Source organism: Amblyraja radiata, chromosome 16 (genome assembly GCF_010909765.2).
Source record: "Amblyraja radiata isolate CabotCenter1 chromosome 16, sAmbRad1.1.pri, whole genome shotgun sequence".
Classification (NCBI taxonomy): Eukaryota; Metazoa; Chordata; class Chondrichthyes; order Rajiformes; family Rajidae; genus Amblyraja; species Amblyraja radiata.
Genome location: NC_045971.1, coordinates 3,209,430 through 3,237,348, shown reverse-complemented (window position 1 = coordinate 3,237,348; position 27,919 = coordinate 3,209,430). Strand labels below are relative to the sequence as shown.

The following is a 27,919-nucleotide window of genomic DNA, read 5'->3' as shown; positions in this document are numbered from 1 at the left end:
GTCTTCTCACCCACCACTCCACCTCCAGGTCTCCTCAGATCGGCCAACTTGGGGTTGCTGAATATCCCGCGGTCTAGGCATAAGCTCAGGGGCGACCTCGCCTTTGCGGTTGCAGCCCCTAGACTGTGGAACAGCAGCCCCCTTCCCATCAGAACTGCCCCCTCCATCGACTCCTTTAAGTCAAGACTAAAATCTTATCTATACTCCCAAGCCTTTCCTGACGTCCACTGAGCGAGGGCTCTATGTATATATGTATGTAGTTTGTTTGTTTAGACTATTCTTATAACAAATGTAAAGGACTTTGGCCAACGAGAGTTGTTTTTTAAATGTGCTATATAAATAAATGTGACTTGACTTGACGGGTCAAACGCGGGCAAATGGGACAAGCTGTGTTGGGCATCTTGGCTGGCGAGGATGAGCTGGGCACAAAGGCCTGTGTCTGCAGTGGTTCTTACTGTTGCCATTGTTAGGATTAGTTGACACAAACAACTGCAGATGCTGGAATCTTGCGTAGAATAACAAAGTGCTGGAGTAACTCAACGGGTCGGGCGGCATCTCTGGAGAACATGGATGAGTGTAACATTCGGTCATAAGTGATAGGAGCAGAATTAGGCCATTCGGCCCATCAAGTCGACTCCGCCATTCAATCATGGCTGATCTATCTCTCCTTCTCAACACCATTCTCCTGCCTTCTCCCCACAACCCCTGACAACCCGCACTAAACAAGAATTTATCTGTCCCTGCCTTAAAAATATCAATTGACTTGGCCTCCACAGCCTTCTGTGGCAATGAATAGTCCCTCTGGTTAAATACATTCCTCCTCATCTCCTTTCTAAAGGTAAAACCCCTGTCCCACGGTACGAGTTCATTCCAAGAGCTCTCCCGAGTTTGCCCTGATTCGAACTCGGAGATTTACGGTAATGGCCGCTCGTCGGTACTCGGGGCTCTCGTGGACATTTTACAAAGTTGAAAAATCTTCAGGAGTCTTCCCGTGCTTACCTGCCGTTAGCGAGTCTTCCCGAGTACCTGCCGTTAGCGCTAAGAGACGTCCCCGAGCTCTGACGTACCCGCTACGTTCATTCTCCGTGCTTACCACGAGTTTGATGGGGTTTTTTAAACTCAGGAGAGCTCTTGGAATTAACTCGTACCGTGGGACAGGTCTATTAATTGTATTATGCTGAGGCTGTGGCCTCTGGCCCTAGACTCTCCATCTAGTGGAAACATCCTCTCCAGGTCCACTCTACCCTGGTCTTTCACTATTGGGTACGTTCCCATGAAGTATCAATGAGGTCAGGGCATTTTCCTCACACAGAGGCATCTGATGATTTGTATTTCCTCCCTCCCTTCAATGTTATTAATAAGAATTGATGCCTCACAGCGCCAGAGACCCGGGTTAGATCCCGACTACGGGTGCTGTCTGTACGGAGTTTGTTCCTTCTCCCCGTGACCACGTGGGTTTTCTCTGGGAGCTCTGGATTCCTCCCAAACTCCAAAAACGTGCAGATTTGCAGGGACGTTGGCTTATGTGAATTGTCCCTAGTGTGTAGGAGAGTGCTAGTGTACGGGGACCGCTGGTGGGCTTGGACTCCATGGGCTGAAGAGCCTGTGGAAGACACTGTATCTCCAAAGTCTCAGCACAGATAGGTGACATTTCAGGTCAAGACTGTTCTTCAGACTGAATGGAAATTACAAGTGTGTTTTTGCAAAGTTACCTGGGGCAAAGCGGTCGATGTGTGTGTTTACACAACAGCATCCATTTCCACACTTACAATTGAGCAGGCGGTGTGTGGCCTTGATTAAATGAGCTGCTATTCCAGACGTTGCATATCGTATTTGACCGGGTCGAAAGTCTAGCCACCTGCCCGGACACGACGATGGCTGCCCTGCCTCTGGCTGAGGAGACAACTAATGAATCTACTGCGTTTGTTTCCAGCGCTGTGAACTGTGCCCCCACAAGGACGGCGCTCTGAAGAGGACAGATAATGGAGGTGAGTGCCGCGCAGTCTTGACAGGCCGACACAAGCCATGTGGAAAGTCACTAACAGCGCACAGAGTTGTGAAGTCAATACAAGTTCGTAAATTATCACTGGGCATGATGTTGTTCTCAGCCCCTCTTCTTGCACCCCCCTCTCCCCTGTGTTGCTCCCCCCCTCTCCCCCTCTCCTTGCACCCTCCTCTCCCCCCTCTCCTTGCACCTCCTCTCCCCCCTCTCCTTGCTCCTCCTCTCCCCCTCTCCTTGCACCCTCCTCTCCCCCCTCTCCTTGCACCCTCCTCTCCCCCTCTCCTTGCACCCCCCTCTCCCCCTGTGTTGCTCCCCCCACCTCTCTCTGCCACCCCCCCCCACCCCCCCTCCCATCCAAGCAGGAACGCAGCACTGATTTTCATATCGAATGGCGGTGAGGAGTCATGATCACATTGAATGGCGGTGCTGGCTCGAAGGGCCGAATGGCCCACTCCTGCACCTATTGTCTATTGTCTATGGTTCTTATGCCCCTGTCCCACTTAGGAAACCTGAACGGAAACCTCTGGAGACTTTGAGCCCCACCCAAGGTTTCCGTGCGGTTCCTGGAGGTTGCAGGTGGTTGCCGGAGGTTGCAGGTAGTGGAAGCAGGTAGGGAGACTGACAAAAACCTCCGGGAACCTCACGGAAACCTTGGGTGGGGCGCAAAGGCTCCAGAGGTTTCCATTCAGGTTTCCTAAGTGGGACAGGGACATAAAACACATTGCTATAGTTGTGGCCAAACCCGTATTTTATCTTCAGTCTACAGTATTTTAGGAAGATTCATCAACAATGTTCTATGCCTCTATTTATAACCCTCAGGACCTGCATAGAAACATAGAAACATAGACAAATAGGTGCAGGAGTAGGCCATTCGGCCCTTCGAGCCTGCACCGCCATTCAATATGATCATGGCTGATCATCCAACTCAGTATCCTGTACCTGCCTTCTCTCCATACCCCCTGATCCCTTTAGCCACAAGGGCCACATCTAACTCCCTCTTAAATATAGCCAATGAACTGTGGCCTCAACTACCTTCTGCGGGAGAGAATTCCAGAGATTCACCACTCTCTGTGTGATAAAAGTTTTCCTCATCTCGGTCCTAAAAGATTTCCCCCGTATCCTTAAACTGTGACCCCTTGTTCTGGACTTCCCCAACATCGGGAATAATCTTCCTGCATCTAGCCTGTCCAACCCCTTAAGAATGTTGTAAGTTTCTATAAGATCCCCCCTCAACCTTCTAAATTCTAGCGAGTACAAGCCGAGTCTATCCAGTCTTTCTTCATATGAAAGTCCTGACATCCCAGGAATCAGTCTGGTGAACCTTCTCTGTACTCCCTCTATGGCAAGAATGTCTTTCCTCAGATTAGGAGACCATGTTTCCTAATGTTTCTCAAACCTGAATTTGTCCAGTCACACTCGGACATGTTTCCCCAGATATGTGTGTGTTTGCCGTTGCTTTTCAAACTGTGCCTTGCGGTTTATATTACCTTGAGTTTAGATTGGAGACGCAGCCTGGGAACTGGCCCTTCGGCCCACCCAGGCTGTGCCGGCCAGCGATCGCCCCGTACACCAGTTCTATGTTCTCCCATTTTCGCATCCTACACTGAAGGGGCAGTTTACAGAAGCCAATTGGCCTACAGACCCGCACCTGCGTCTTTGGAGTGTTGGAGGAAAAACGGAGATCCCGGAGAAAACCCACGTGGTCACGGGGAGAACGTACAAACTCCACACAATCAGCACCCGGGGCGGGGATCGAACCCGGGTCTCTGGCGCTGTGAGGCAGCAGCGCTACTCGCTGCACCGCCCGGATGTTACCTATTGCAGCAATGCCATCTGACTCCATAAGCAGTTTTCATTTTTGTCCCCAAAATATTCACAAAATATTTGATCACGGGCACTGTCTGTACGGAGTTTGCACGTTCTCCCTGTGACCTGAGTGGGTTTTCTCCAGGTGCTCCGGTTTCCTCCCACACTCCAAAGATGCGCAGGTTTGTTGGTTAGTTGCCTCCTCCATAATGTCCCCAATGTGTAAGATTGAGCTGGTGTGTGGGGGATCGCTGGTCGGCATGGACTCGGTGGGCCAAATGGCCTGTTTCCACAGCTGTAACCTCAAGCTATAATCATAGAAACCTAGAAACATAGAAAATAGGTGCAGGAGGAGGCCATTCAGCCCTTCGAGCCAGCACCACCATTCATTGTGATCATGGCTGATCGTCCCCTATCAATAACCCGTGCCTGCCTTCTCCCCATATCCCTTGACTCCACTAGCCCCTAGAGCTCTATCTAACTCTCTCTTAAATTCATCCAGTGTCTTGGCCTCCACTGCCCTCTGTGGCAGGGAATTCCATGAATTCACACAACTCTCTGGGTGAAAAAGATTTTTCTCGCATCAGTCTTAAATGGCCTCCCCTTTATTCTAAGACTGTGTGTGGCCCCTGGTTCTGGACTCGCCCAACATTGGGAACATTTTTCCTGCATCTAGCTTGTCTGGCCCTTTTATAATTTTATATGTTTCTACAAGATCCCCAGCTTCCTCGAAGTTCTCACACTAATCCATCCCACTTGCCTTGGCTTGTATCCCAGAGTCGTGTCCAGTAATCTTGCCTGCCTTCCTTATTGGGCCAGAATCTTGCAGAATGCATTTCAGAAACTCTTGGCTCCCGTCGTCTGTTCCTCCTCTGCCTGTGTTTGGCCCACTCTCCCAGTCTGCATGTGGATGGGTGAAGTCCCACAGTAATTCCACCCTCTGGCTTTTACACATTCCTGCAGCTTCCCTCCTCAACATCGGCCTCCCTGCTTGTCGGCATCGAGAACATTCCCAATAGTGTGATTACAGCTCCATTGTTCCGTGATGGCCGGCAAAAATATTGTGTCTCTGATCACCACAGAACAACTCAGTCCAGCAGTCCTCACCTCTACACTCCACTGGGGCAGCTCTCTCCCCTTCACTCACCCTTCCTCCCCACTTGATTGCCGTGATATTCACCATCGTTGCGTGTGCTTGCGTGTATTTATATTGTCTGTGTATATGTGGCTCCCTGTCTGCATGTCACTTAAATCTCTCTCTCTCTCTCCCCCTCTCCCTCTCTCCCCCCTCTCTCCCCCCTCTCTTCCCCCCCTCTCTCTCTCCTCTCTCTCTCTCTTTTTTATATATAATGGTATATGGACACACTGATCTGTTCTGTATTCATGCCTACCCTATTCTGTTGTGCTGAAGCAAAGCAAGAATTTCATTGTCCTATCTGGGACACATGACAATAAACTCTCCCCCCCCCCCCCCCTCTCTCTCTCCCCCCCCCCCCCCCCCCCCTCTCTCCCCCCCCCCCCCCTCTCTCTCCCCCCCTTGAATTTCAATTCAATTTTCAATTTAAAAACTTTATTGGCATGATAAAAAAACATTGTTATATTGCCAAAGTATAAAACATGACATACATATTTAAAATGCATAAGTATAAATACAAGTCTACAGTGCATGGATAGATATGTCCCTGTACATAAACTCGCAATAGGCCGATAGCCCTTTATTGATGCTACACGTTCTTGTAGCTGTAAGCAGTACAACACAATAGCAAGTTTAGCAATTCAATATTCATTTCTTAGTGTCAGTTAATGTCGATTAGTGTGTGCGTACATATGTGCATGTTGGTCATTCACCGTCTCTCAGGTTATGGCATGCTGTTAGGTATTGTGCACCAAGATGTGCCGTATTTCCTTCGCCAAGGATTCTCTCTCTCTCTCTCTCCCCCCCCCCCCCTCTCTCTCTCCCCCCCTCTCTCTCCCCCCCCCCCCTCTCTCTCTCCCCCCCTCTCTCTCTCCCTCTCTCACATTGCAATCCGATGCCCCAGCCGTTGATTCCCGGCTGCTCGCTGGGGATATTATTTTCCGTGGTGGGTAGCGGGCAGCCCTGTAGCTCCATTAGCCTTCCCCCCTTCCCTCTGCGGAAGTGTCTGGCCTCACTTGGCAGTGGCCCAGGGACGTGGTTTGTGAGTGGGAGTGGGCTGCCTGAGGAGTGGGCAGGCGAGAGCTCGGACCTGGTGAGGTGGAACCGCCCCCCGCCAGAGCTAGCACCGACCGTACTCCTGGCATGGCTGGGCATGGCTGGGCTGCTACCTAAATCCTGTCCCGACTGGGCTAAACTCTGCACCAACAGGTGTGTGGAGTGGAGGGAGAGGGTGGGGGGGGAGAGTGAAGAACAGGAGGGGCAGAGAGAGTCAAGTCACATTTATTTATATAGCACATTTAAAAAACAACTCTCGTTGGCCAAAGTGCTTTACATTTGTTATAATAGTCTAAACAAACAAACTACATACATATATACATAGAGCCCTCGCTCAGTGGACGTCAGGAAAGGCTTGGGAGTATAGATAAGATTTTAGTCTTGACTTAAAGGAGTCGATGGAGGGGGCAGTTCTGATGGGAAGGGGGATGCTGTTCCACAGTCTAGGAGCTGCAACCGCAAAGGCACGGTCGCCCCTAAGCTTATGCCTAGACCGCGGGATATTCAGCAGCCCCAAGTCGGCCGATCTGAGGGGCCTGGAGGTGGAGTGGTGGGTGAGAAGACTTTTAATGTAGGTGGGGGCAAGCCCATTGAGGGCTTTGTAGACGTGGAGGAGGGTCTTGAAATGTATACGGAACCGCACAGGGAGCCAGTGGAGAGAGGCCAGGATCGGGGTGATGTGGCCCCTGTTTCGGATGAAGAGCAAGGGGGGGGGGGTCGGGGCAAGGGTGGAGGGTGGGAGGAGAGACAGGGTGGGGAGAGAGATGGGTGCAGTGAGAGTGGGTGCAGAGGGAACGGAGAGAGGGGGGAGAGAGGGTAGGGGGTGCAGTGTGGGACGGGGAGAGGTTAGAGGCTGTTGAGTGTGGGGATAGACAAAATGAGTGCTGGGGAGCCAGATTGAAGAGCGAGGGGAGAGAGAGAGAGAGAGAGAGAGAGGATGAAGGCTGGCTGGAGAGAGAGAGTGGGTGGAGAGCCGGGAGAAACAGGAGCAAAGGAAGATGGGGGGGATGAGTGAGGGGAGAGAGGGCGAAGTGTGAGGGGGAGAGAGGGTGGAGAGGGAGATAAGAGGGTATAGAGAGAGGATAGGGCGGAAGGGGGGGAGTGTGAAGAGGGAGTAGGATAAAAAACACTCGCCTCTGATCAAAGGTTTTAGACAATAGACAATAGGTGCAGGAGTAGGCCATTCGGCCCTTCGAGCCTGCACCGCCATTCAATATTATCATGGCTGATCATCCAACTCAGTATCCTGTACCTGCCTTCTCTCCATACCCCCTGATCCCTTTAGCCACAAGGGCCACATCTAACTCCCTCTTAAATATAGCCAACGAACTGGCCTCAACTACCTTCTGTGGCAGAGAATTCCAGAGATTCACCATTCTCTGTGTGAAAAATGTTTTCCTCATCTCGGTCCTAAAAGATTTCCCCCCTTATCCTTAAACTGTGACCCCTTGTTCTGGACTTCCCCAACATCGGGAACAATTTTCCTGCATCTAGCCTGTCCAATCCCTTAAGAATTTTGTACGTTTCTATAAGATCCCCCCTCAGTCTTCTAAATTCTATAATAATAATAATAATAATAATGGATGGGATTTATATAGTGCCTTTCTAATACTCAAGGCGCTTTACATCGCATTATTCATTCACTCCTCAGTCACACTCGGTGGTGGTAAGCTACTTCTGTAGCCACAGCTGCCCTGGGGCAGACTGACGGAAGCGTGGCTGCCAATCTGCGCCTACGGCCCCTCCGACCACCACCAATCATTCACACACATTCACACACAGGCAAAGGTGGGTGAAGTGTCTTGCCCAAGGACACAACGACAGTATGCACTGCAAGCGGGATTCGAACCGGCCACCTTCCGGTCGCCAGCCGAACACTTAGCCCATTGTGCCATTAAATTCTAGCATGTACAAGCTGAGTCTATCCAGGAACGAGGAAGGGTGAAGCCCACAATGGCCCATTGTTGGCTGGAGCAGAGGTGATACAGGGATGTGAACAGTGGAACTGGTAGGACGATTAGGGGGGGGGGGGGGGGGGGAGTGACAAGGAGAGAGGGAATGCAGGGGTTACTTGAAACTAGAGACATCAAAGTTCACACCGTTGGGTTGAAAGTCTCCCAAGCGGAATATGAGGTGCTGTTCCTCCAATTTGAGCTGGGCCTCACTCTGACAGTGGAGGAGGCCCAGGACAGAGAGGTCAGTGTGGGAATGGGAAGGGGAGAAAAAATGTTTGGCAACCGCGAAATCAATAGACAATAGGTGCAGGAGTAGAGGCCATTCGGCCCTTCGAGCCAGCACCGCCATTCAATGTGATCATGGCTGATCATCCCCAATCAGTACCCCGTTCCTGCCTTCTCCCCATATCCCCTGACTCCGCTATCTTTAAGAGCCCTATCTAGCTCTCTCTTGAAAGCATCCAGAGAATTGGCCTCAACTGCCTTCTGAGACAGAGAATTCCGCAGATACACAACTCTGGAGGGTGAGAACGTTTTTCCTCATCTCCGTTCTAAATGGCTTCCCCCTTATTCTTAAACTGTCTTATCTGCCTTAAATGGCGTAGGCCAAGGTGACTGAGTGAAGGTGTTCGGTGAATCTATCGTTAAGGCAGATTCAGTGGCCGTGTCCTTCACTCATTCACGTGCGGGACTGTCCTGTGCACACTCTGTTATCACATGGGGCGGCTCGGTGGCGCAGCGGTAGAGTTGCTGCCATACACCACCAAAGACCCGGCTTGGGTCCTGACTACGGGTGCTGTCTGCGCGGAGTTTGTACGTTCTCCCTGTGTGGGTTTTGTCCAATATTTTCGGTGTCCTCCCACACTACCAGGTTTGTAGGATGTGTCGGAAGGAACTACAGGTGCCGGTTTCAAACGTCTATCTCGGGTTGTCAGATAATTGGCTTTGGTAAAATTATAAATTGTCCCTAGTGTGTGTAAGATGGAGCTAGTGTGCGGGGATCGCTGGTTGGCGCAGACTCGGTGGGCCGAAGGGCCTGTCTCCGCACTCGGCTTGTACTCGCTAGAATTTAAAAGATTGAGGGGGGATCTTATAGAAACGTACAAAATTCTTAAGGGGTTGGACAGGCTAGATGCAGGAAGATTATTCCCGATGTTGGGGAAGTCCAGAGCTAGCGGTCACAGTTTAAGGATAAGAGGGAAATCTTTTAGGACCGAGATGAGAAAAACATTTTTCACACCGAGAGTGGTGAATCTCTGGAATTCTCTGCCACAAAAGGTAGTTGAGGCCAGTTCATTGGCTATATTTAAGAGGGAGTTAGATGTGGCCCTTGTGGCTAAAGGGATCATGGGGTATGGAGAGAAGGCAGGGATGGGATACTGAGTTGGATGATCAGCCATGATCATATTGAATGGCGGTGCAGGCTCGAAGGGCCGAATGGCCTACTCCTGCACCTATTTTCTATGTTTCTCTAAACTGAACTAAACAATGAGCGCGCTCAACTAGGACTGTCACTGTATGCCGTTGTCACCGGCAGGCGGAGCACCAAGGCAAATTCCTTGTATGTGAATAATTGGCCAATAAACGTATTCATTCACTTCATCTCACTTTGTGGAGTACTTTGTGTTTTGATGGTCACCGTGAATAGAATGTTCTACTGCAGTTGTACAGGGTCTTGGTGAGACCACACCTGGAGTATTGCGTACAGTTTTGGTCTCCTAATCTGAGGAAAGACATTCTTGCCATAGAGGGAGTACAGAGAAGGTTCACCAGACTGATTCCTGGGATGTCAGGACTTTCATATGAAGAAAGACTGGATAGACTCGGCTTGTACTTGCTAGAATTTAGAAGATTGAGGGGGGATCTTTTAGAAACTTACAAAATTCTTAAGGGGTTGGACAGGCTAGATGCAGGAAGATTGTTCCCGATGTTGGGGAAGTCCAGAACAAGGGGTCACAGTTTAAGGATAAGGGGGATGTCTTTTAGGACCGAGATGAGAGAAAAAAAAATGAGAGTGGTGAATCTCTGGAATTCTCTGCCACAGAAAGTAATTGAGGCCACAGTTCATTGACTATATTTAAGAGGGAGTTAGATGTGGCCTTTGTGGCTAAAGGGATCTGGGGGTATGGAGAGAATGCAGGTACAGGATACTGAGTTGGATGATAAGGGGGAAGTCTTTTAGGACTGAGATGAGAAAAACATTTTTCACAGAGAGGTGAATCTGTGGAATTCTCTCCCACAGAAGGTAGTTGAGGCCAGTTCATTGGCTATATTTAAGAGGGAGTTGGCTGTGGCCCTTGTGGCTAAAGGGATCAGGGGGGTATGGAGAGAAGGCAGGTACAGGATACTGAGTTGGATGATCAGCCATGATCATATTGAATGGCGGTGCAGGCTCGAAGGGCCGAATGGCCTACTCCTGCACCTATTGTCTATGTTTCTATGTTATTCTTTACGGTGCCAATGAGTTGACGTTACTTTCTCTCTCTTCTGTTTGGTGTCTCCAGGATGGGCCCATGTAGTCTGTGCCCTGTACGTTCCCGAGGTGCAGTTTGCCAACGTCATCAGCATGGAGCCCATCGTCCTCCAGTACGTTCCCCACGAACGTTTCAACAAGGTAACGGCCCCGCCATCTCACAGCATGCCTATCGCCCACCTCGCCGTAGTCTAATTGATTGAAGGACGCAGCTTGGGAACAGGCGCAAAGTTACTCTGCTTCCCAAGATGGCGCCCAAACCAGGCGACTATTTGCGCCCAGATCGACAATCACACATTACAATCAGTCCACATTCTTAAGGGGCTGTCCCACTGTGTATGAGCTAATTCAAGAGCTCTCCCAAGTTAAAAAAAAAAAAAATCAAACTCGTGGTAAGCACGTAGAATGTATGATGGAGCTCGGGGATGTCTCTTAGCGGCTCGTAACGCTAACGGCAGGTACTCGGGAAACGCGGTAAGCTCGTGAGGTTTTTTCAACAAGTTGTCCACGAGAGCCCTGAGTACCTACGAGCGGCTATTACCGCAATTCTCCGAGTTCGAATCGGGGGAAACTCGGGAGAACTCTTAGATTAACTCGTACAGTGGGACAGGCCCTTTAAAGCTCTACTCCTACAGCAACATTTGTTACTTGACCAATGACACTGTAACGGCTCGATTGTAATCGTGTGTTGTCTTTCCGCTGACTGGTTAGCGCGCGACAAAAGCCTTTCACTGTACCTCGACACACGTGACAATAAACTAAACTAAACACGCGGTCACAGGGAGTCACATACAGACTCCGTACCGACAGCAGTCAGGATTGGACCCGGAGTCAGGATTGGACCCGGATCTCTGGCGCTGTGAGGCAGCAACTCTACCGCTGTGCCACCGTGCCGTATCCTAGTGCCGTTCCATGAGGAAAGATTAGACCGTCTGGAGGTGTCTTCTTTCGTAGATGGGAGGCTGAGAAGAAACATAGAAACATAGAAAATATGTGCAGGAGTAGGCCATTCGGCCCTTCGAGCCTGCACCGCCATTCAATATGATCATGGCTGATCATCCAACAGTATCCTGTACCTGCCTTCTCACCATATCCCCTGATCCCTTTAGCCACAAGAGCCACATCTAACTCCCTCTTAAATATAGCCAATGAACTGGCCTCAACTACCTTCTGTGGCAGAGAATTCCACAGATTCACCACTCTCTGTGTGAAAAATGTTTTCCTCATCTCGGTCCTAAAAGATTTCCCCCTTATCCTTAAACTGTGGCCCCTTGTCCTGGACTTCCCCAACATCGGGAACAATCTTCCTGCATCTAGCCTGTCCAACCCCTTAAGAATGTTGTAAGTTTCTATAAGATCCCCCCTCAATCTTCTAAATTCTAGCGTGTACAAGCCGAGTCTATCCAGTCTTTCTTCATATGAAAGTCCTGCCATCCCAGGAATCTGGTGAACCTTCTCTGCACTCCCTCTATGGCAAGAATGTCCTTCGTCAGATTAGGAGACCAAAAGTGTACGCAATACTCCAGGTGTGGTCTCACCAAGACCCTGTACAACTGCAACTTACGTCGGAATGTACGTCGGAGCTCGGGGATGTCTCTTAACGGCTCGTAACGCTAACGGCAGGTACTCGGGAAACGCGGTGCTCGTGAAGTTTTCTCAACATGTTGAAAAATGTCCACGAGAGCCCCGAGTACCTACGAGCGGCCATTACCGTAATTCTCCGAGTTCGAATCGGGGGAAACTCGGGAGAACTCTTAGATTAACTCGTACAGTGGGACAGGCCCTTTAAATCTCTACTCCTACAGAAACATTTGTTACTTGACCAATGACACTGTAACGGCTCGATTGTAATCGTGTTGTCTTTCCGCTGACTGGTTAGCGCGCGACAAAAGCCTTTCACTGTACCTCGACACACGTGACAATAAACTAAACTGATCACCATTTGGCCCACCGAGTCTGGTTAGGTTAGATATAGCTCTTGGGGCTAATGGAATCAAGGGATATGGGGAGAAAGCAGGAATGTGGATGATCAGCCATGGTCATATTGAATGGCGGTGCTGGCTCGAAGGGCCGAATGGCCTACTCCTGCACCTATTGTCTACGTTTCTATGTCTACACCGACCAGCGATCACCCGTTCACACTAGTTCTATGTTATCTCACTTTCCCATCCGCTCCCTATATACTAGGGGCAATTTGTAGAGGGCCAATAAACCTGCACGCCCGCACGTCTTTGGAGTGTGGGAGGAAACCGGAGCACCCGGAGAAAACCCACGCAGTCACAGGGAGTCACATACAGACTCCGTACCGACAGCACCCGTAGTCAGGATTGAACCCGGATCTCTGGCGCTGTGAGGCAGCAACTCTACCGCTGTGCCACCGTGCCGTACCCTAGAGCCGTTCCTGTTTCTAACGGTCCATGAGGAAAGGTTAGACCGTCTGGAGGTGTCTTCTTTGGAAGACGGGAGGCTGAGAAGAGAGTAAATTGTAGTGAATGAGAATGAAAGGTACGGTGTGATGGCAAGTAGCTGGCGTGGGTCGCGGTACACATTAATAAATGTCCATGGACACAAAATGCCGGAGTAACTTGGGCAGCGTCTCTGGATGGAAGGGATGGATGACGTTTTGTGTTGAGACCCTTCTTCAGACGGCGGCACGGTGGCGCAGCGGTAGAGTTGCTGCCCTACAGTGAACGCAACGCCGGAGACCCGGGTTCGATGCCGACTCCGGGTGCTGTCTGTGCGGAGTTTGCACGTTCTCCCCCGTGACCTGCGTGGGTTTTCTCCGAGATCCTCGGTTTCCTCCCACGCTCCAGGTAAATCAACTTGGGAAATGTAAAAATCGTCCCCGGTGCGGGCAGGAGAGTGTTGGGGATCGCTGGTCGGCGCGGACACGATGGGGCAGAAGGGCCTGTTTCGGCGCTGTATCTCTAACTGTCCACTTATTTGTGCTCTGCTTGTAGACCTGCTACCTTTGTGAAGAACAGGGGCGTGAGAGTAAGGCAGCAACGGGTGCCTGCATGACCTGCAACCGCCATGGCTGCCGACAGGCATTCCACGTCACCTGGTGAGGATTCCTGCCAAACCTTCCCCAAACCTTCCCCAAACGTTTCCAGACTCTTCGGAAGCCCAGCTCCCATTACTTGATATCTGGGGCTGAGTTCCACTGGGGGGGGCAGATAGGCTGTAAATGCTTCCAGAAGGTGGGGGGGACATACAGGGCCTCGTGTTAGCGGAGAAGGTGGATGTGGGGAGGAGGTTTCCCACTTGCGGGACAATCGCAAACAGAAAGGGCTGGACATGAATCCAAAAAGCGATTGGAGGTTGATTTCATAAATTCTAGGATCAGAATCGGGCCATTCGGCCCATCAAGTCTACTCCTCCATTTATTCATGGCCTACCTGTCCCTCACACCCTCGTAACCCCTGACAACCATACTAATCAATAATCTATCAATATCTGCCTTCAAAATATCAATGGACTTGGCCTCCACAGCCTACTGTGGCAACGAACTGTACCTCAGTACAAGTGACGACAATATCATTAAACCAAACCAAACTAAACCAACTTTGCTAGACTTTACCTTGCACTAAACGTTATTCCCTTTATCCTGTATCTGTACACTGTGGCTGGCTTGATGCTAATCCTGTATTGACTGATCAGCATGCAACAAAACAGCTCTCCACTGTCCCTCCGTGCATGTGACCATAAAATGAACTAAACTAAACAGTAAATGGAAGATAGACACAACAAGCTGGAGTCACTCAGCGGGGACAGGCAGCATCTCTGGAGAGAAGGCATGTGTGACCAGACTGATTCCTGGGATGTCAGGACTTTCATATGAAGAAAGACTGGATAGACTCGGCTTGTGCTCGCTAGAATTTAGAAGATTGAGGGGGGATCTTATAGAAACTTACAAAATTCTTGAGGGGTTGGACAGGCTAGAGGCAGGAAGATTGTTCCCGATGTTGGGGAAGTCCAGGACAGGGGGTCACCGTTTAAGGATAAGGGGGAGATCTTTTAGGACTGAGATGATGAAAACATTTTTCACACAGAGAGTGGTGAATCTCTGGAATTCTCTGCCACAGAAGGTAGTTGAGGCCACAGTTCATTGGCTATATTTAAGAGGGAGTTAGATGTGGCCCTTGTGGCTAATGGGATCAGGGGGTATGGAGAGAAGGCAGGTACAGGATACTGAGTTGGATGATCAGCCATGATCATATTGAATGGCGGTGCAGGCTCGAAGGGCCGAATGGCCTACTCCTGCACCTATTTTCTATGTTTCCATGTGACATTTCGGATGTCTGAAGAAGGGTCTCGACTGGTTGCTTCTCTCCAGAGATGCTGCCTGTCCCGCTGAGTTAAACTGAACCATGGTGCAGGAAGAGGGAGATTGTAAACTGCAATGGACGTAACCGATAAGTTTACTTATGGTTCCAATCGAATGAACTGGAACGGACTAGAATCCAAAATATCGGTAAATCATCTTCTGGGATTTAAGATTCCATTAGACACTAATGCTGTCAACTGGGATTTAAAAAATCCGATGGTGTAGGTTTACCCCTGTGGAACAGCCTGCCGTGTGTTGTCTGAATCTCGATCCTTTGTATTCACTGTGTTCTGATTTGGAACCAGGCCAGAAATGTTTAGCCTTCAGCTGTTTGTAATCGAATCATTAGTAGGTGAGTGCTGTATTCGAGATTAAGATTCATTTGCGGGGAACTTTAAAGGAAGCCAAATTTTTCCCCCCCCCCCCCCCCCCCCCCCCCACCAATTATATCCGGGGCTGGGCACGTCAATTATAGGCATGGCATTTCTGAATCGGTTAGGCGATATCTCTTTCTTCTATTAATCCATCTGTCAGGGGTGTGCAGTTGGGTCCCGCTAGGTTTTTTACAGCCCAGTGTTGTCTCTGACCAGCCACGGTCATCGTCTTGTTGAGAGGGGAATGTTTATGTACCAGTGGCGCAGCATAGAAACATAGAAACATAGACAATAGGTGCAGGAGCAGGCCATTCGGCCCTTCGAGCCTGCACCGCCATTCAATATGATCATGGCTGATCATCCAACTCAGTATCCTGTACCTGCCTTCTCTCCATACCCCCTGATCCCTTTAGCCACAAGGTCCACATCTCTCTTAAATATAGCCAATGAACTGTGGCCTCAACTACCTACTGTGGCAGAGAATTCCAGAGATTCACCACTCTCTGTGTGAAAAATGTTTTTCTCATCTCGGTCCTAAAAGATTGCCCCCTTATCCTTAAACTGTGACCCCTTGTTCTGGACTTCCCCAACACCGGGAACAATCTTCCTGCATCTAGCCTGTCCAAACCCTTAAGAATTTTGTAAGTTTCTATAAGATCCCCCCTCAATCTTCTAAATTCTAGCGAGTACAAGCCGAGTCTATCCAGTCTTTCTTCACATGAAAGTCCTGCCATCCCAGGAATCAATCTGGTGAACCTTCTCTGTAATCCCTCTATGGCAAGAATGTCTTTCCTCAGATTAGGAGACCAAAACTGTACGCAATACTCCAGGTGTGGTCTCACCAAGACCCTGTACAACTGCAGTAGAACCTCCCTGCTCCTGTACTCAAATCCTTTTGAGTATAGGAGCGGTAGAGTTGCTGCTGCCTCTCAGCGCCAGAGACCCAGGTTCGATCCTGACTACAGATGCTTCCTGTACAAAGTCTGTACATTCTCCCCGTGACCTGTGTGGGTTTTCACCGGGAGCTCCGGTTTCCTCCCACACTCCAAAGACGTACAGGTTTGTAGGGTAATTGGCTTTGGTAAAATCGCCCCTAGTGTGTGTTAGTGTACGGGGATCGCTGGTCGGCGCGGACTCGATGGGTCCCACTGTGTCTCTAAACTAATATCTAAACTAGACTCTCACCTCAACCCTCCTCTTCATCATCACTTGTTCCTGGCATTCCTTCCCAATATTCCTTCACTCCTCCTCCTCCTCCTTCCACAAGATGAGGAAAAAATACTGCAGATGATGGGAATCTGAAATAAAAACGGAGAATACTGGACATACGTAACCCATGGGACTGCAGACGGAGAGAAGGATATGGAGTTCTCCGTTTTGGTCGATGACCTTTCAAGATGTTTTTAGTGTTAGTTTTAGTATTAGAGATACAGCAATGAAACAGGCCCTTCGGCCCACCCCGTCTATGGCAACCATTGATCACCCTTAGTTCAACGTTATCCCACTCTCTGATCCATTCCATTCACACCGAAGCTAATTTACCCTACAAAACCCATCGTTGCTGGAATGGGAGGGGAAAACGGAACAGCTGCAGAAAACCCTGGCGGTCACAGGGAGAACGTGCAAACTCCACACAGTGGTCCGGGTCTCCGGCGCTGTGAGGCAGCGACTCTAGCACCACCCCACCGTGCATGGTTACAAGGATAGGCATATAGTAGTGCAAGGGAATAGAGGGATATGGATCACTTGCAGGCAGATGAGGTCAGTTTAACTTGGCATCATGTACGGCACAGACATTGTGGGCCGAAGGGCCCGTTCCTGCGCTATGTTGTTCCATGTTCTATGGGGTTTTTTGGAATCAAAAAATAATTAATTTAATTACTTTCACGGTACATAACAAAACCGTTGTAACCCCCCCCCCCCCCCCACCATAGCACAAAATCACCAAATTATCGACATTTTCAAACAGCCATGTTACAATCCTTACAAATAATAATAATGATAAATTTTATTTTTGAGCGCCTTTCAAAAATCTCAAGGACAACTTACAGAGATTAACAAGAATAACTAAATAGACTAAATAACTACCATAGACATAGAAACATGGAAACATAGAAGATAGGTGCAGGAGTAGGCCATTCGGCCCTTCAAGCCTGCACCGCCATTCAATATGATCATGGCTGATCATCCAACTCAGTATCCCGTACCTGCCTTCTCTCCAAACCCCCTGATCCCTTTAGCCACAAGGGCCACATCTAACTCCCTCTTAAATATAGCCAATGAACTGTGTACCTTCTGTGGCAGAGAGCTCCAGAGATTCACCACTCTCTGCGTGAAAAATGTTTTCCTCATCTCGGTCCTAAAGGATTTCCCCTCTATCCTTAAGCAGTGACCCCTTGTCCTGGACTTCCCCAACACCGGGAACAATCTTCCTGCATCTATCCTGTCCAACCCCTTAAGAATTTTGTAAGTTTCTATAAGATCCCCCCTCAATCTCCTAAATTCTAGCGAGTGCAAGCCGAGTCTATCCAGTCTTTCTTCATAAGAAAGTCCTGACATCCCAGGAATCAGTCTGGTGAACCTTCTCTGCACTCCCTCTATGGCAAGAATGTTCTTCCTCAGATTTGGAATGTCCTTCTTCAGATTCAGATTACCATACAACGATGTCCCTCTCTAACACCACGCGGGCGCGGACGTAACCCCGGTGAAGGGGCAAGCATCTGGCTCGGGCATCGAGCTTGGCCAGGCCTAGGAGCAACCCAACCAGGACATCTCCGGCGCTGTGTTGGGTGTGATTGACGTGTGATATGTTTTTTTTCTCCAGCGCCCAGATGGCCGGCCTGTTGTGTGAGGAGCAAGGCTCCGAGATCGACAATGTGAAGTATTGTGGCTACTGCAAGTACCATTTCAACAAAGTGGTGAGTCAGTCCCATCACTCGGCAGTGTGCTGTCCGTTATGCTTCCAGCTTTCTCCTCTTCCCGTCCCTCCACGCACACGTGGGCTGACCCCAAATACTCCTCGCTAGCATAGATTCTGCAGGTCGCTTCTATTCCCTTGATCATTTCCCTCAGTTCGATCAAGGGAATTTGGTCAACGGCAGATGAACCTAGTGGTGACCGAGGCCATTGTTCCTGCTTCTCTGGCCTGAATGTCATCAATATGAGCAAATGTAGGGGGTTGGACAGGCTAGATGCAGGAAGATTGTTCCCGATGTTGGGGAAGTCCAGGACAAGGGGTCACAGTTTAAGGATAAGGGGGAAATCTTTTAGAACCGAGATGAGGAAAACATTTTTCACCCAGAGAGTGGTGAATCTCTGGAAATCTCTGCCACAGAAGGTAGTTGGGGCCAGTTCATTGGCTATATTTAAGAGGGAGTTAGATGTGGCCCTTGTGGCTAAAGGGATCAGGGGCTATGGAGAGAAGGCAGGTACAGGATACTGAGTTGGATGATCAGCCATGATCATATTGAATGGCGGTGCAGGCTCGAAGGGCCGAATGGCCTACTCCTGCACCTATTTTCTATGTTTCTATGTACCCAGTGTTTCACTTCCTTTTCCGTTTCAATCCTAAACGAGGTGACCCAAGATTGGATTTTGGGCAGGCTTGGCTTAGTGACCCGATATTTATTCGTTGCATTAACCTTGCTGACCATTGAGTGGACACATAAACCGTGGGATGTGTTTCATTGTCCTCATAAGCTGCCTGGTAGAAATGACCTATCGTGTGTGTACGTGAGTCCTTAATTTTTCGGGAGCTCTGGTCTATTGGAGAAACCTCACAATGTTTAGATAAAACTCTGACACCATGTGCAATGTACTAATGATACAGAGTCATTATATATCAGAACAAGTACTTTAATCAGAATACATACAGAGGCCATTGAAATGAGTAGTGTAGTCTCCGAATCGTAAGTTGAACGGCTGCCCGCATGTGGAAAACCTGACGTGGATTATGGATGTGTTCAAGAAGGAACTGCAGATGCTGGAAGATCGAAGGTACACAAAAATGCTGGAGAAACTCAGCGGGTGCAGCAGCATCTATGGAGCGAAGGAAATAGGCGACGTTTCGGGCCGAAACCCTTCTTCAATTATGGATTATGGATTATGGATCAGGTCATCGGCAGCAAAACCAGACACGGCTCAAAGCAGCAATACTGTTTGATCTACAAACAGTACATGAAAGGACTTTGATCTTGGCAACCGTGGCCTTGGTTTGGTGACAGAACCGGGCATTGTGAACGAGATTCTATTCCCTGGAGCGCAGGAGGGTGAGGGGCGATCTAATAGAGGTGTACAAGATCGCGAGAAGAATAGATCGGGTGACTGCTTTACAGCGCCAGAGTCCCAGGTTCGATCCTGACTACGGGCGCTGTCTGTACATAGTTTGTACGTTCTCCCCGTGACCTGCGTGGGTTTTCTCCGAGATCTTCGGTTTCCTCCCACACTCCAAAGATTTACAGGTTTGTAGGTTTATTGGCTTAATGGTGTGAATGTAAAATTGTCCCTAGTGTGTGTGTGTGTGTGTGTGTGTAGGGTTGTATTAGTTCGTGTGTGGGCATCGCTGGTCGGTGCGGACTCGGTGGGTCAAAGACCTTGTTTCAACGGTGTTTCATTAAACTAAGCTAAATTAAACACACCTGTCTTCTCCAGAGGAGGGGAATTAAGAACCAAAGGACATAGATTTAAGCTGGAAAGATTTAATAGGAAACATAGAAATATAGAAACATAGAAAATAGGTGCAGGAGTAGGCCATTTGGCCCTTCGAGCCTGCACCGCCATTCAATATGATCATGGCTGATCATCCAACTCAGTATCCTGTACCTGCCTTCTCTCCATACCCCCTGATCCCTTTAGCCACAAGGGCCACATCTAACTCCCTCTTAAATATAGCCGATGAACTGGCCTCAACTACCTTCTGTGGCAGAGAATTCCACAGATTCACCACTCTGTGTGAAAAATGTTTTTCTCATCTCGGTCCTAAAAGATTTCCCCCTTATCCTTAAACTGTGACCCCCTTGTCCTGGACTTCCCCAACATCGGGAACAATCTTCCTGCATCTAGCCTGTCCAACCCCTTAAGAATTTTGTACGTTTCTATAAGATCCCCCCTCAATCTTCTAAGTTCCAGCGAGTACAAGCCGAGTCTATCCAGTCTTTCTTCATATGAAAGTCCTGACATCCCAGGAATCAGTCTGGTGAACCTTCTCTGTACTCCCTCTATGGCAAGAATGTCTTTCCTCAGATTTGGAGACCAAAACTTTACACAATACTCCAGGTGTGGTCTCACCAAGACCCTATACAACTTTTCCACGTTGAGGGTGGTGGGTGTATGAAACTGTGCCAGTCGAAGTAGTTGAGGCTGGGACTGTTGCAAAGTTTAAGAAACATTTAGACGGGTACATGGATAGGACAGGTTTAGAGGGATATGGGCGAAATACAGGCAGGTGGGACGAGTGTAGATGGTGCGTGTTGGTCGGTTGGGGAAAGTTGGGAGGCAGCTCTATGACTTAATACCTTAATTTCAAAACAAAAGCATCTTAAGGAGGAGTGAGAGGCAGAGGTTTGAAAAGAGGGAAGAGCGTGGTGTGGAGTTTTGTCCGAGGCACGACTTGTAAGGGAAGGGGGAGGGCGGGCGGCAAGGAATGTGGGGAAGGGATGGGAAGACAGAATAGGTGCAGAGATGATGAAGAATTGTGAGGTTGAAGAGGATACGGAAGTGGCGCAGCTGTATCATAGTGCCAAAGACCCAGGTTCGATCCTGACCTTGGGTGCTGTTGGTGTGGAGGTTGCACGTTCTCCCAGCGGCTGCATGCGTTTCCTCCCGATGCTCCCGTTTCCTCCCGCATCCCAAAGACGTGTGGGCTTGTAGCTTAACTAGCCCTCTGTAAATTGCCCCCCCCCCCCCCAGTGTGTCGGGAGTGGATGAGAAGGTGAGATAACAGAGAATTGGCATGAACGGGCGTTCGATGATTGGCGTGGACCCGGTGGACCGAAGGGCCCGTGTGAATGCCGTATCTCGACATCCAAGCTAAACGACCAAGTACAGAGAAGGTTCACCAGACTGATTCCTGGGATGTCAGGACTTTCATATGAAGAAAGACTGGATAGACTCGGCTTGTACTCGCTTGAATTTAGAAGATTGAGGGGGAATCTTATAGAAACTTACAACATTCTTAAGTGGTTGGACAGGCTAGATGCAGGAAGATTGTTCCCGATGTTGGGGAAGTCCAGGACAAAGGGTCACAGTTTAAGGATAAGGGGGAAATCCTTTAGGACCGAGATGAGAAAAACATTTTTCACACAGAGAGTGGTGAATCTCTGGAACTCTCTGCCACAGAAGGTAGTTGAGGCCAGTTCATTGGCTATATTTAAGAGGGAGTTAGATGTGGCCCTTGTGGCTAAAGGGATCAGGGGGTATGGAGAGAAGGCAGGTACAGGATACTGAGTTGGATGATCAGCCATGATCATTAGGGCTTTATTCTTTGGAGCGCAGAAGGTTAAGGGGGGACTTGATAGAGGTTTTTAAAATGATGAGAGGGATAGACAGAGTTGACGTGGATAAGCTTTTCCCACTGAGAGTAGGGAAGATTCAAACAAGGGGACATGACTTGAGAATTAAGGGACAGAAGTTTAGGGGTAACATGAGGGGGAACTTCTTTACTCAGAGAGTGGTGGCTGTGTGGAATGAGCTTCCAGTGAAGGTGGTGGAGGCAGGTTCGTTTTTATCATTTAAAAATAAATTGGATAGTTATATGGACGGGAAAGGAATGGAGGGTTATAGTCTGAGCAAGGGTAGATGGGACTAGGGGAGAATACGTGTTCGGCACGGACTAGAAGGGTCGAGATGGCCTGTTTCCGTGCTGTAATTGTTATATGGTTATATTATATATGGTTATATGATCATATTGAATGGCGGTGCAGGCTCGAAGGGCCGAATGGCCTACCCCTGCACCTATTTTCTATGTGGCTATGTTTCTAAACTTAATTTACTTTTACTTGGTGATAATTACTTTGAAGAAGTTCTCTCCCTCTCCCTGACAAAGTGTGAAGAATGGTCCCGACCCGAAACGTCACCCATCCTTTTCAAGTCCAGCACCTTGTGTCTGTGAACCAAGTGCTGGAGTAACTCAGCACGTCCCATTCACCCATCCACGGGTGAACATTGGGGAACACCAGTGAGGAGGTTGACTGGACTTTGCTGCCTTCCCTCACAGTGGGGAACTTTGGTGCCTCTGTGTGGATGTTTGGTTGGTGGACTATCCTGTTCTGTGTTTTTATTTTATTTAAATTTTATTTTTTGTATGACTGTAAGGGAAAGATGGTCAATTAGCCTCTGGCTATAATCTTGCATATTTACTTGCAAATGTTCATTAAGTTTCACTGCCCCTGTTTAAAAATAAACAAATTACGAATTACAAAGTCAGGCAGCTCCTCTGGAGAATGTGGATGGGTAACGTTCTGGGGCGGGACCCCTCAGATTGTGCGAGCGAGAACGAAAGCTGGAAGAGAGGAGGTGCGAGACGATACATGTCTCGCCCCTCCTCGTCACACCTGCAACGCCACACAGTGAAATTCATTTTGCATAAACCATCCTTAAATTCTGGAAAAACGCTCCTATACCAACAATAAATATGTGGATTTCAAGTATGTTTGAAACATTACACCTGGAAGATATGAGACTCCTCCTTGCAGGCAAATCAGACCACTTCCAAAAGACGTGGTCTGAATTTATCAACTTACTACAAGTATAAGGTGCAACAGTACTTTAAAAAAGAAATGGTGTCAGGATCTGGTAAGGGGGGGATGAAAAATACGAAGTTGGTATATCCCTTTTTGCACAGTTTTCATAATAGTGCTTGTGATTCTTTTTCTTTCTTTTCTGTGGCCTATATCTAAACTTTTTTCCTTAATTCTTTGTTTGATGGGTTTTTCTTTTTGATCAACACGACTCTCTCTCACTTTCTTTACTTTCCTTATTTCTATCTTTCCTTAAAGCTTAAAAAACGAAGGGGTAACAAGATTCAAACAGGAGGACATGACTTGAGAATTAAGGGACAGAAGTTTAGGGGTAACATGAGGGGGAACTTCTTTACTCAGAGAGTGGTAGCGGTGTGGAATGAGCTTCCAGTGGAAGTGGTGGAGGCAGGTTCGATTTTATCATTTAAAAATAAATTGGATAGGTGTATGGACGGGAAAGGAATGGAGGGTTATGGTCTGAGCGCAGGTAGATGGGACTAGGGGAGAATAGGTGTTCGGCACGGACTAGAAGGGCCGAGTTGGCCTGTTTCCGTGCTGTAATTGTTATATGGTTATATATGTGGCTTGTACTACCGCAACTTACTGTACTTCTAATAAATTTTTTTAAATTAAAAATTTAAAAAAATCATCCGTGCGGGCGCCATGTTTGGCGCCATTATTCAAAGTCTAAAGTCCAGTCAGCCCGCGCGCCCGATTTACTGGAGCAGTTCCCGCGAACCCACGTCCCTCTCCTCTCCTGGCACGGCCATCTTTGTGTCCCAGTGGCGCCTCCTGCAGTTGGAGGCGTTGCCCCGGTTCACCCTCCGAACGTCTCCAGCCCCCTGGCGGTGATGCCGACCGACGAGCCTTCGGGTGGGCTCCCGGACCCTCCCAGTTGTGAATGGTCTCAGAGTCCAAGATATTGTTCAAGTCAAGTCACTTTTATTTCTACAGCACATTTAAAAAACAACTCTCGTTGACCAAAGTGCTTTACATTGGTGGAAGTACTAACGTCATACAACAGTGGTTCGTAGATTACGTACATACATCACTACATGCGTATAGCCCTCCCTCAGAGGACGTCAAGAAAGGCTTGAGATTAAAGATGAGTTTTGAGTCTCGACTTAGAAACATAGAACCATAGAAAATAGGTGCAGGAGTAGGCCATTCGGCCCTTCGAGCTTGCACCGCCATTCAATATGATCATGGCTGATCATCCAACTCAGTATCCTGTACCTGCCTTCTCTCCATACCCCCTGATCCCTTTAACCACAAGGGCCACATCTAACTCCCTCTTAAATATAGCCAATGAACTGGCCCCAACTACCTTCTGTGCCAGAGAATTCCAGAGACTCACCACTCTCTGTGTGAAAAATGTTTTCCTCATCTCGGTCCTAAAAGACTTCCCCCTTATCCTTAAACTGTGAGCCCTTGTCCTGGACTTCCCCAACATCGGGAACAATCTTCCTGCATCTAGCCTGTCCAACCCCTTAAGAATGTTGTAAGTTTCTATAAGATCCCCCCTCAATCTTCTAAATTCTAGCGAGAGACTTAAAGGTGTCGATGGAGGGAGCAGTTCTGATGGGAAGAGGGATGCTGTTCCACAGTCTAGGAGCTGCAACCGCAAAGGCAACTGCAGTCGCTTGCAAGTGAAAAATGGTGCGTGGGAATGAATCAATTCCCCTGTGAGTAACGGGCAAATGTCCTGTATGCGTAACGTCTGCACGGATTGGGGTGAGGGTGTGGGTCCCAGTTGTGGACCATATTTTTGTCCAACCATCTTCTGCATGTATCCCTGTAGGGCAACATGGAGGGAACTGAGGTCGAAGCACAAGCTTGATTCAGGAAACCCGGCTCCAAACGTAGACAGACATTTCTGGAGAAACTCAGCGGGTACGGCAGCATCTATGGAGCGAAGGAAATCGGCAACGTTTCGGTCCCGAAACGTTGCCTATTTCCTTCGCTCCATAGATGCTGCTGTACCCGCTGAGTTTCTCCAGCAATTTTGTCAACCTTCGATTTTCCAGCATCTGCAGTTCTTTCTTGAACTTGACTCCAAAGGTGCATGGGGATTGCTGGTCGGCGAGGACCCGGTGGGCCGAAGGGCCTGTTTCAGCGCCATATCTTCAAACTACAGTAAAAGTGATACACTGAATTGGATATCTGTTTGCCTGATTCAATGGAGTGTACTTTAGATTTTAGAGAAACAGGCCCTTCGGCCCGCAGAGTCCGTGGCGACCCTATATACTAGCACTATCCTACATATTGTTATCAGGCAACTGAGCCATCCAATCAGCAACTAGAGACTGGCCCTGCACTGCTCTCTGCCTCATCGGAGACCCTCAGACGATCTTTAATCATATTTTACTGGACTTTATCTTGCATTAGACGTTATTCCCTTTATCATGGATCTGTATCATGTCTCTGTCGATTGTGAACATGTATATTCTTGCCGCTGACTGGTTAGCACGCAACATACAATATTTCCATTGGACAATAAACTTTAAAAAAACTAGGGACAAATTACGATTTTACCGAAGCCAATTAATCTACAAACCTGCACGTCTTTGGAGTGTGGGAGGAAACCGACACTGTCACAGGAGAGTGTAGAGACTCCAGGCAGGCAACGCCCATAGTCAGGATCGAACCCAGATCTCTGGTGATGTAAAACAGCAACTTATCCATGTGCCACTCACTGTGCTGTCCCCAGCAAGGACTCAACATCATCTCCTCCCTTCTCTATACTCCTTTCCCTCTCTCCTTCTCCCCTCTCTCCTCCCCTCTCTTTCCTTCCCCTTTCCTCTCTCCCCCCCCCTCCGCTCACTCCCTCCTCCCCCTCCCATCTCTCCCTCCTCCCCCTCCCCCTCCCCCCTCTCCTTTCTCTCTCCTTCCTTCCCTCTCTCTCCCCTTTCCCTCCCTCTCCCTCCCCTCTCTCCTTCTCCCTTTCCCTCCATCTCTCTCCCCCTCCACACTCTCTCCCCCCCTCCCCTCTCTCCCCCCTCTCCCTCCCCTCCCCTTTCCCTCCCTCTCTCCCTCCCCCTCCCCGCTCTCTCTGTCTCCCCCTCCCCTCTCCCTCCATCCCCCTTTCCCTCTCTCCTTCTCCCCTCCCCCCCCCCCCCCCCCCCTGCTTCTCCTCCCCCTCCCCTCTCTCGGGCAAGTGCTTGCTTATCGCCAGGCAGGATGACAAATGCTGACACTATTTGGAGGAATTGCCTGAATGGGAGTTGCAGGAAAGTCACTTGAGAATATAAATGGGGGTATGTTTCAAAGTATCTAGCTGGTGGATGTGTCTCCCTGGAGACTCGGAGCTGACATTCCCCACCATCTGTAGTGCAACCTGTTTATTGTCTTGAAGCTTGTATCTGGGCCCATTTATTATCTTTGAATTCCATAATGCCAAACCATTTCCTATTTGCCTTGTACAGACTGCCAGATGGCTGGAGGTGCTGGAAGCCTGCAGCACATACACAAGGGAGTTTAGCGTAACTACAGCCAGCAAGCACAGCAATGCTTCACAACCCACCAGCCCGGAGATTGCACCTTTAATAACGCACTTCTTTGTCCCCTTTAACTTTCATACATTCATAAGTGATATGGAGCAGAATTAGGCCCTGAAACATCACCTATACCTTCTCTACAGAAGTGCTGCCTGACCCACTGAGTTACTCCAGCATTTTGTGTCTGCCTACCATTTCAGGGTTCACCTCCTCTGTGGGACCAGCGTCTAGCTCCCGTGCCCGGCGTGAAAGGTGGCGTCTCTGAGTGTTCTGCGTGCCCTGGGTCCGAGGGCTCAGCTGGCGTTTTGGTTCCCGTAATCCCCCAACCCGGGCGAGAGCACTCGAGGATGTTGCCCGGGCTCGAGGGACCGAGCAGCAGGGAGAGGTTGAGTCGGCTGGGACTCTATTCCTTGGCGCGCAGGAGGATGAGGGGTGATCGTATATAGTTGTCACAGAATCATGAGAGGAATAGGTCGGGTGGATGCACAGAGTCTCTTGCCCAGAGTAGGGGAATCAAGGTCCTGAGGACTTGTGTTAAAGGTGAAGGGGAAAAGATTTAATAGGAATCTGAGGGGTAACCTTTCCACACAAAGGGTGGTGGGTGTATGGAACAAGCTGCCAAAGGAGATAGTTGGGGCAGGGACTATCGCAAAGGTTAAGAAACATTTAGACAGGTACATGGATTCAGATTCAGATTCAATCTTTGGTGTCATTGTGCAGTCTACAGTACAGAGACAACAAAATGCAGTTAGCATCTCACCCAGAAGAGCGACATAGAATATGAGCAATAAATATATATATGTACATACAGTATTAGTAGTGCAATTTTTCTGGGGGAAGGAGTGTCCGGGGGGGTGGGGGGTGACTGGCAATCACCAAGGTGCAGAGTTAAGTTGTGTAACAGCAACAGGGAAGAAGCTGTTCCTGGATAGGTGAGGTTTGGAGGGATATGGGGCAGGTGGGACTGGTGTAGCTGGGACATGTTGGCCGGTGTGGGCAAGTTGGGCCGAAGGGCCTGTTTCCACGCTGTATCACTCTATGATTCATTAGACATGTTAGAGACCAGATTAATGTGATAGAACCGTAGCCAAATCACATGGGGCACAGACATGGTGAACGCACGGAGCGTTGTGGAATCAAGAATGAGAGGGCACAGGTTTAAGAATTTAAGAACAGAATTTCTCCTCATTGGCTCCAAATCAACACTTACCAAAATTAACAACCCCACTCTCACTATTGACGGCACCACTGTCTCCCCATCTCCTCAGGCCCGCAACCTTGGCGTGATCTTTGACTCAACCCTCTCCCTTGAGCCTCACATCCGCCATGTTGTCAAAACATCATTTTTTCACCTCCGCAACATTGCCAAAATCAGACCCTCTCTCACACCCCCTGCTGCTGAAAGACTCATCCATGCCTTCATCTCCTCCCGACTGGACTACTGTAACTCTCTTCTCTTTGGCATTAATTCCAGCAACATCAACCGACTCCAGCTGGTCCAGAACGCAGCCGCCCGACTCATTACCCACACCAAATCCTGGCACCACATCACCCCAGT

General features: G+C 49.1%; 1 protein-coding gene across 3 annotated transcripts in view; it reads left to right on the top strand.

The window, feature by feature from the left end:
* Positions 1-1,728: 1,728 nt before the first annotated feature.
* The window catches only part of mllt6 (MLLT6, PHD finger containing), a 128,119-nt gene continuing 101,928 nt past the window's right edge, over positions 1,729-27,919 (top strand). For 2 of the 3 annotated variants that reach the window (XM_033034890.1, XM_033034892.1), the window contains exons 1-4: positions 1,729-1,988; positions 10,459-10,568; positions 13,388-13,491; positions 17,953-18,046. In XM_033034890.1, the coding sequence (XP_032890781.1) occupies positions 10,521-10,568; positions 13,388-13,491; positions 17,953-18,046 (246 nt within the window). In that variant the 5' untranslated portion in view covers positions 1,729-1,988; positions 10,459-10,520. The remainder of the gene's footprint in view (positions 1,989-10,458; positions 10,569-13,387; positions 13,492-17,952; positions 18,047-27,919) is intronic. The other variant, XM_033034891.1, reaches the window with a different exon arrangement.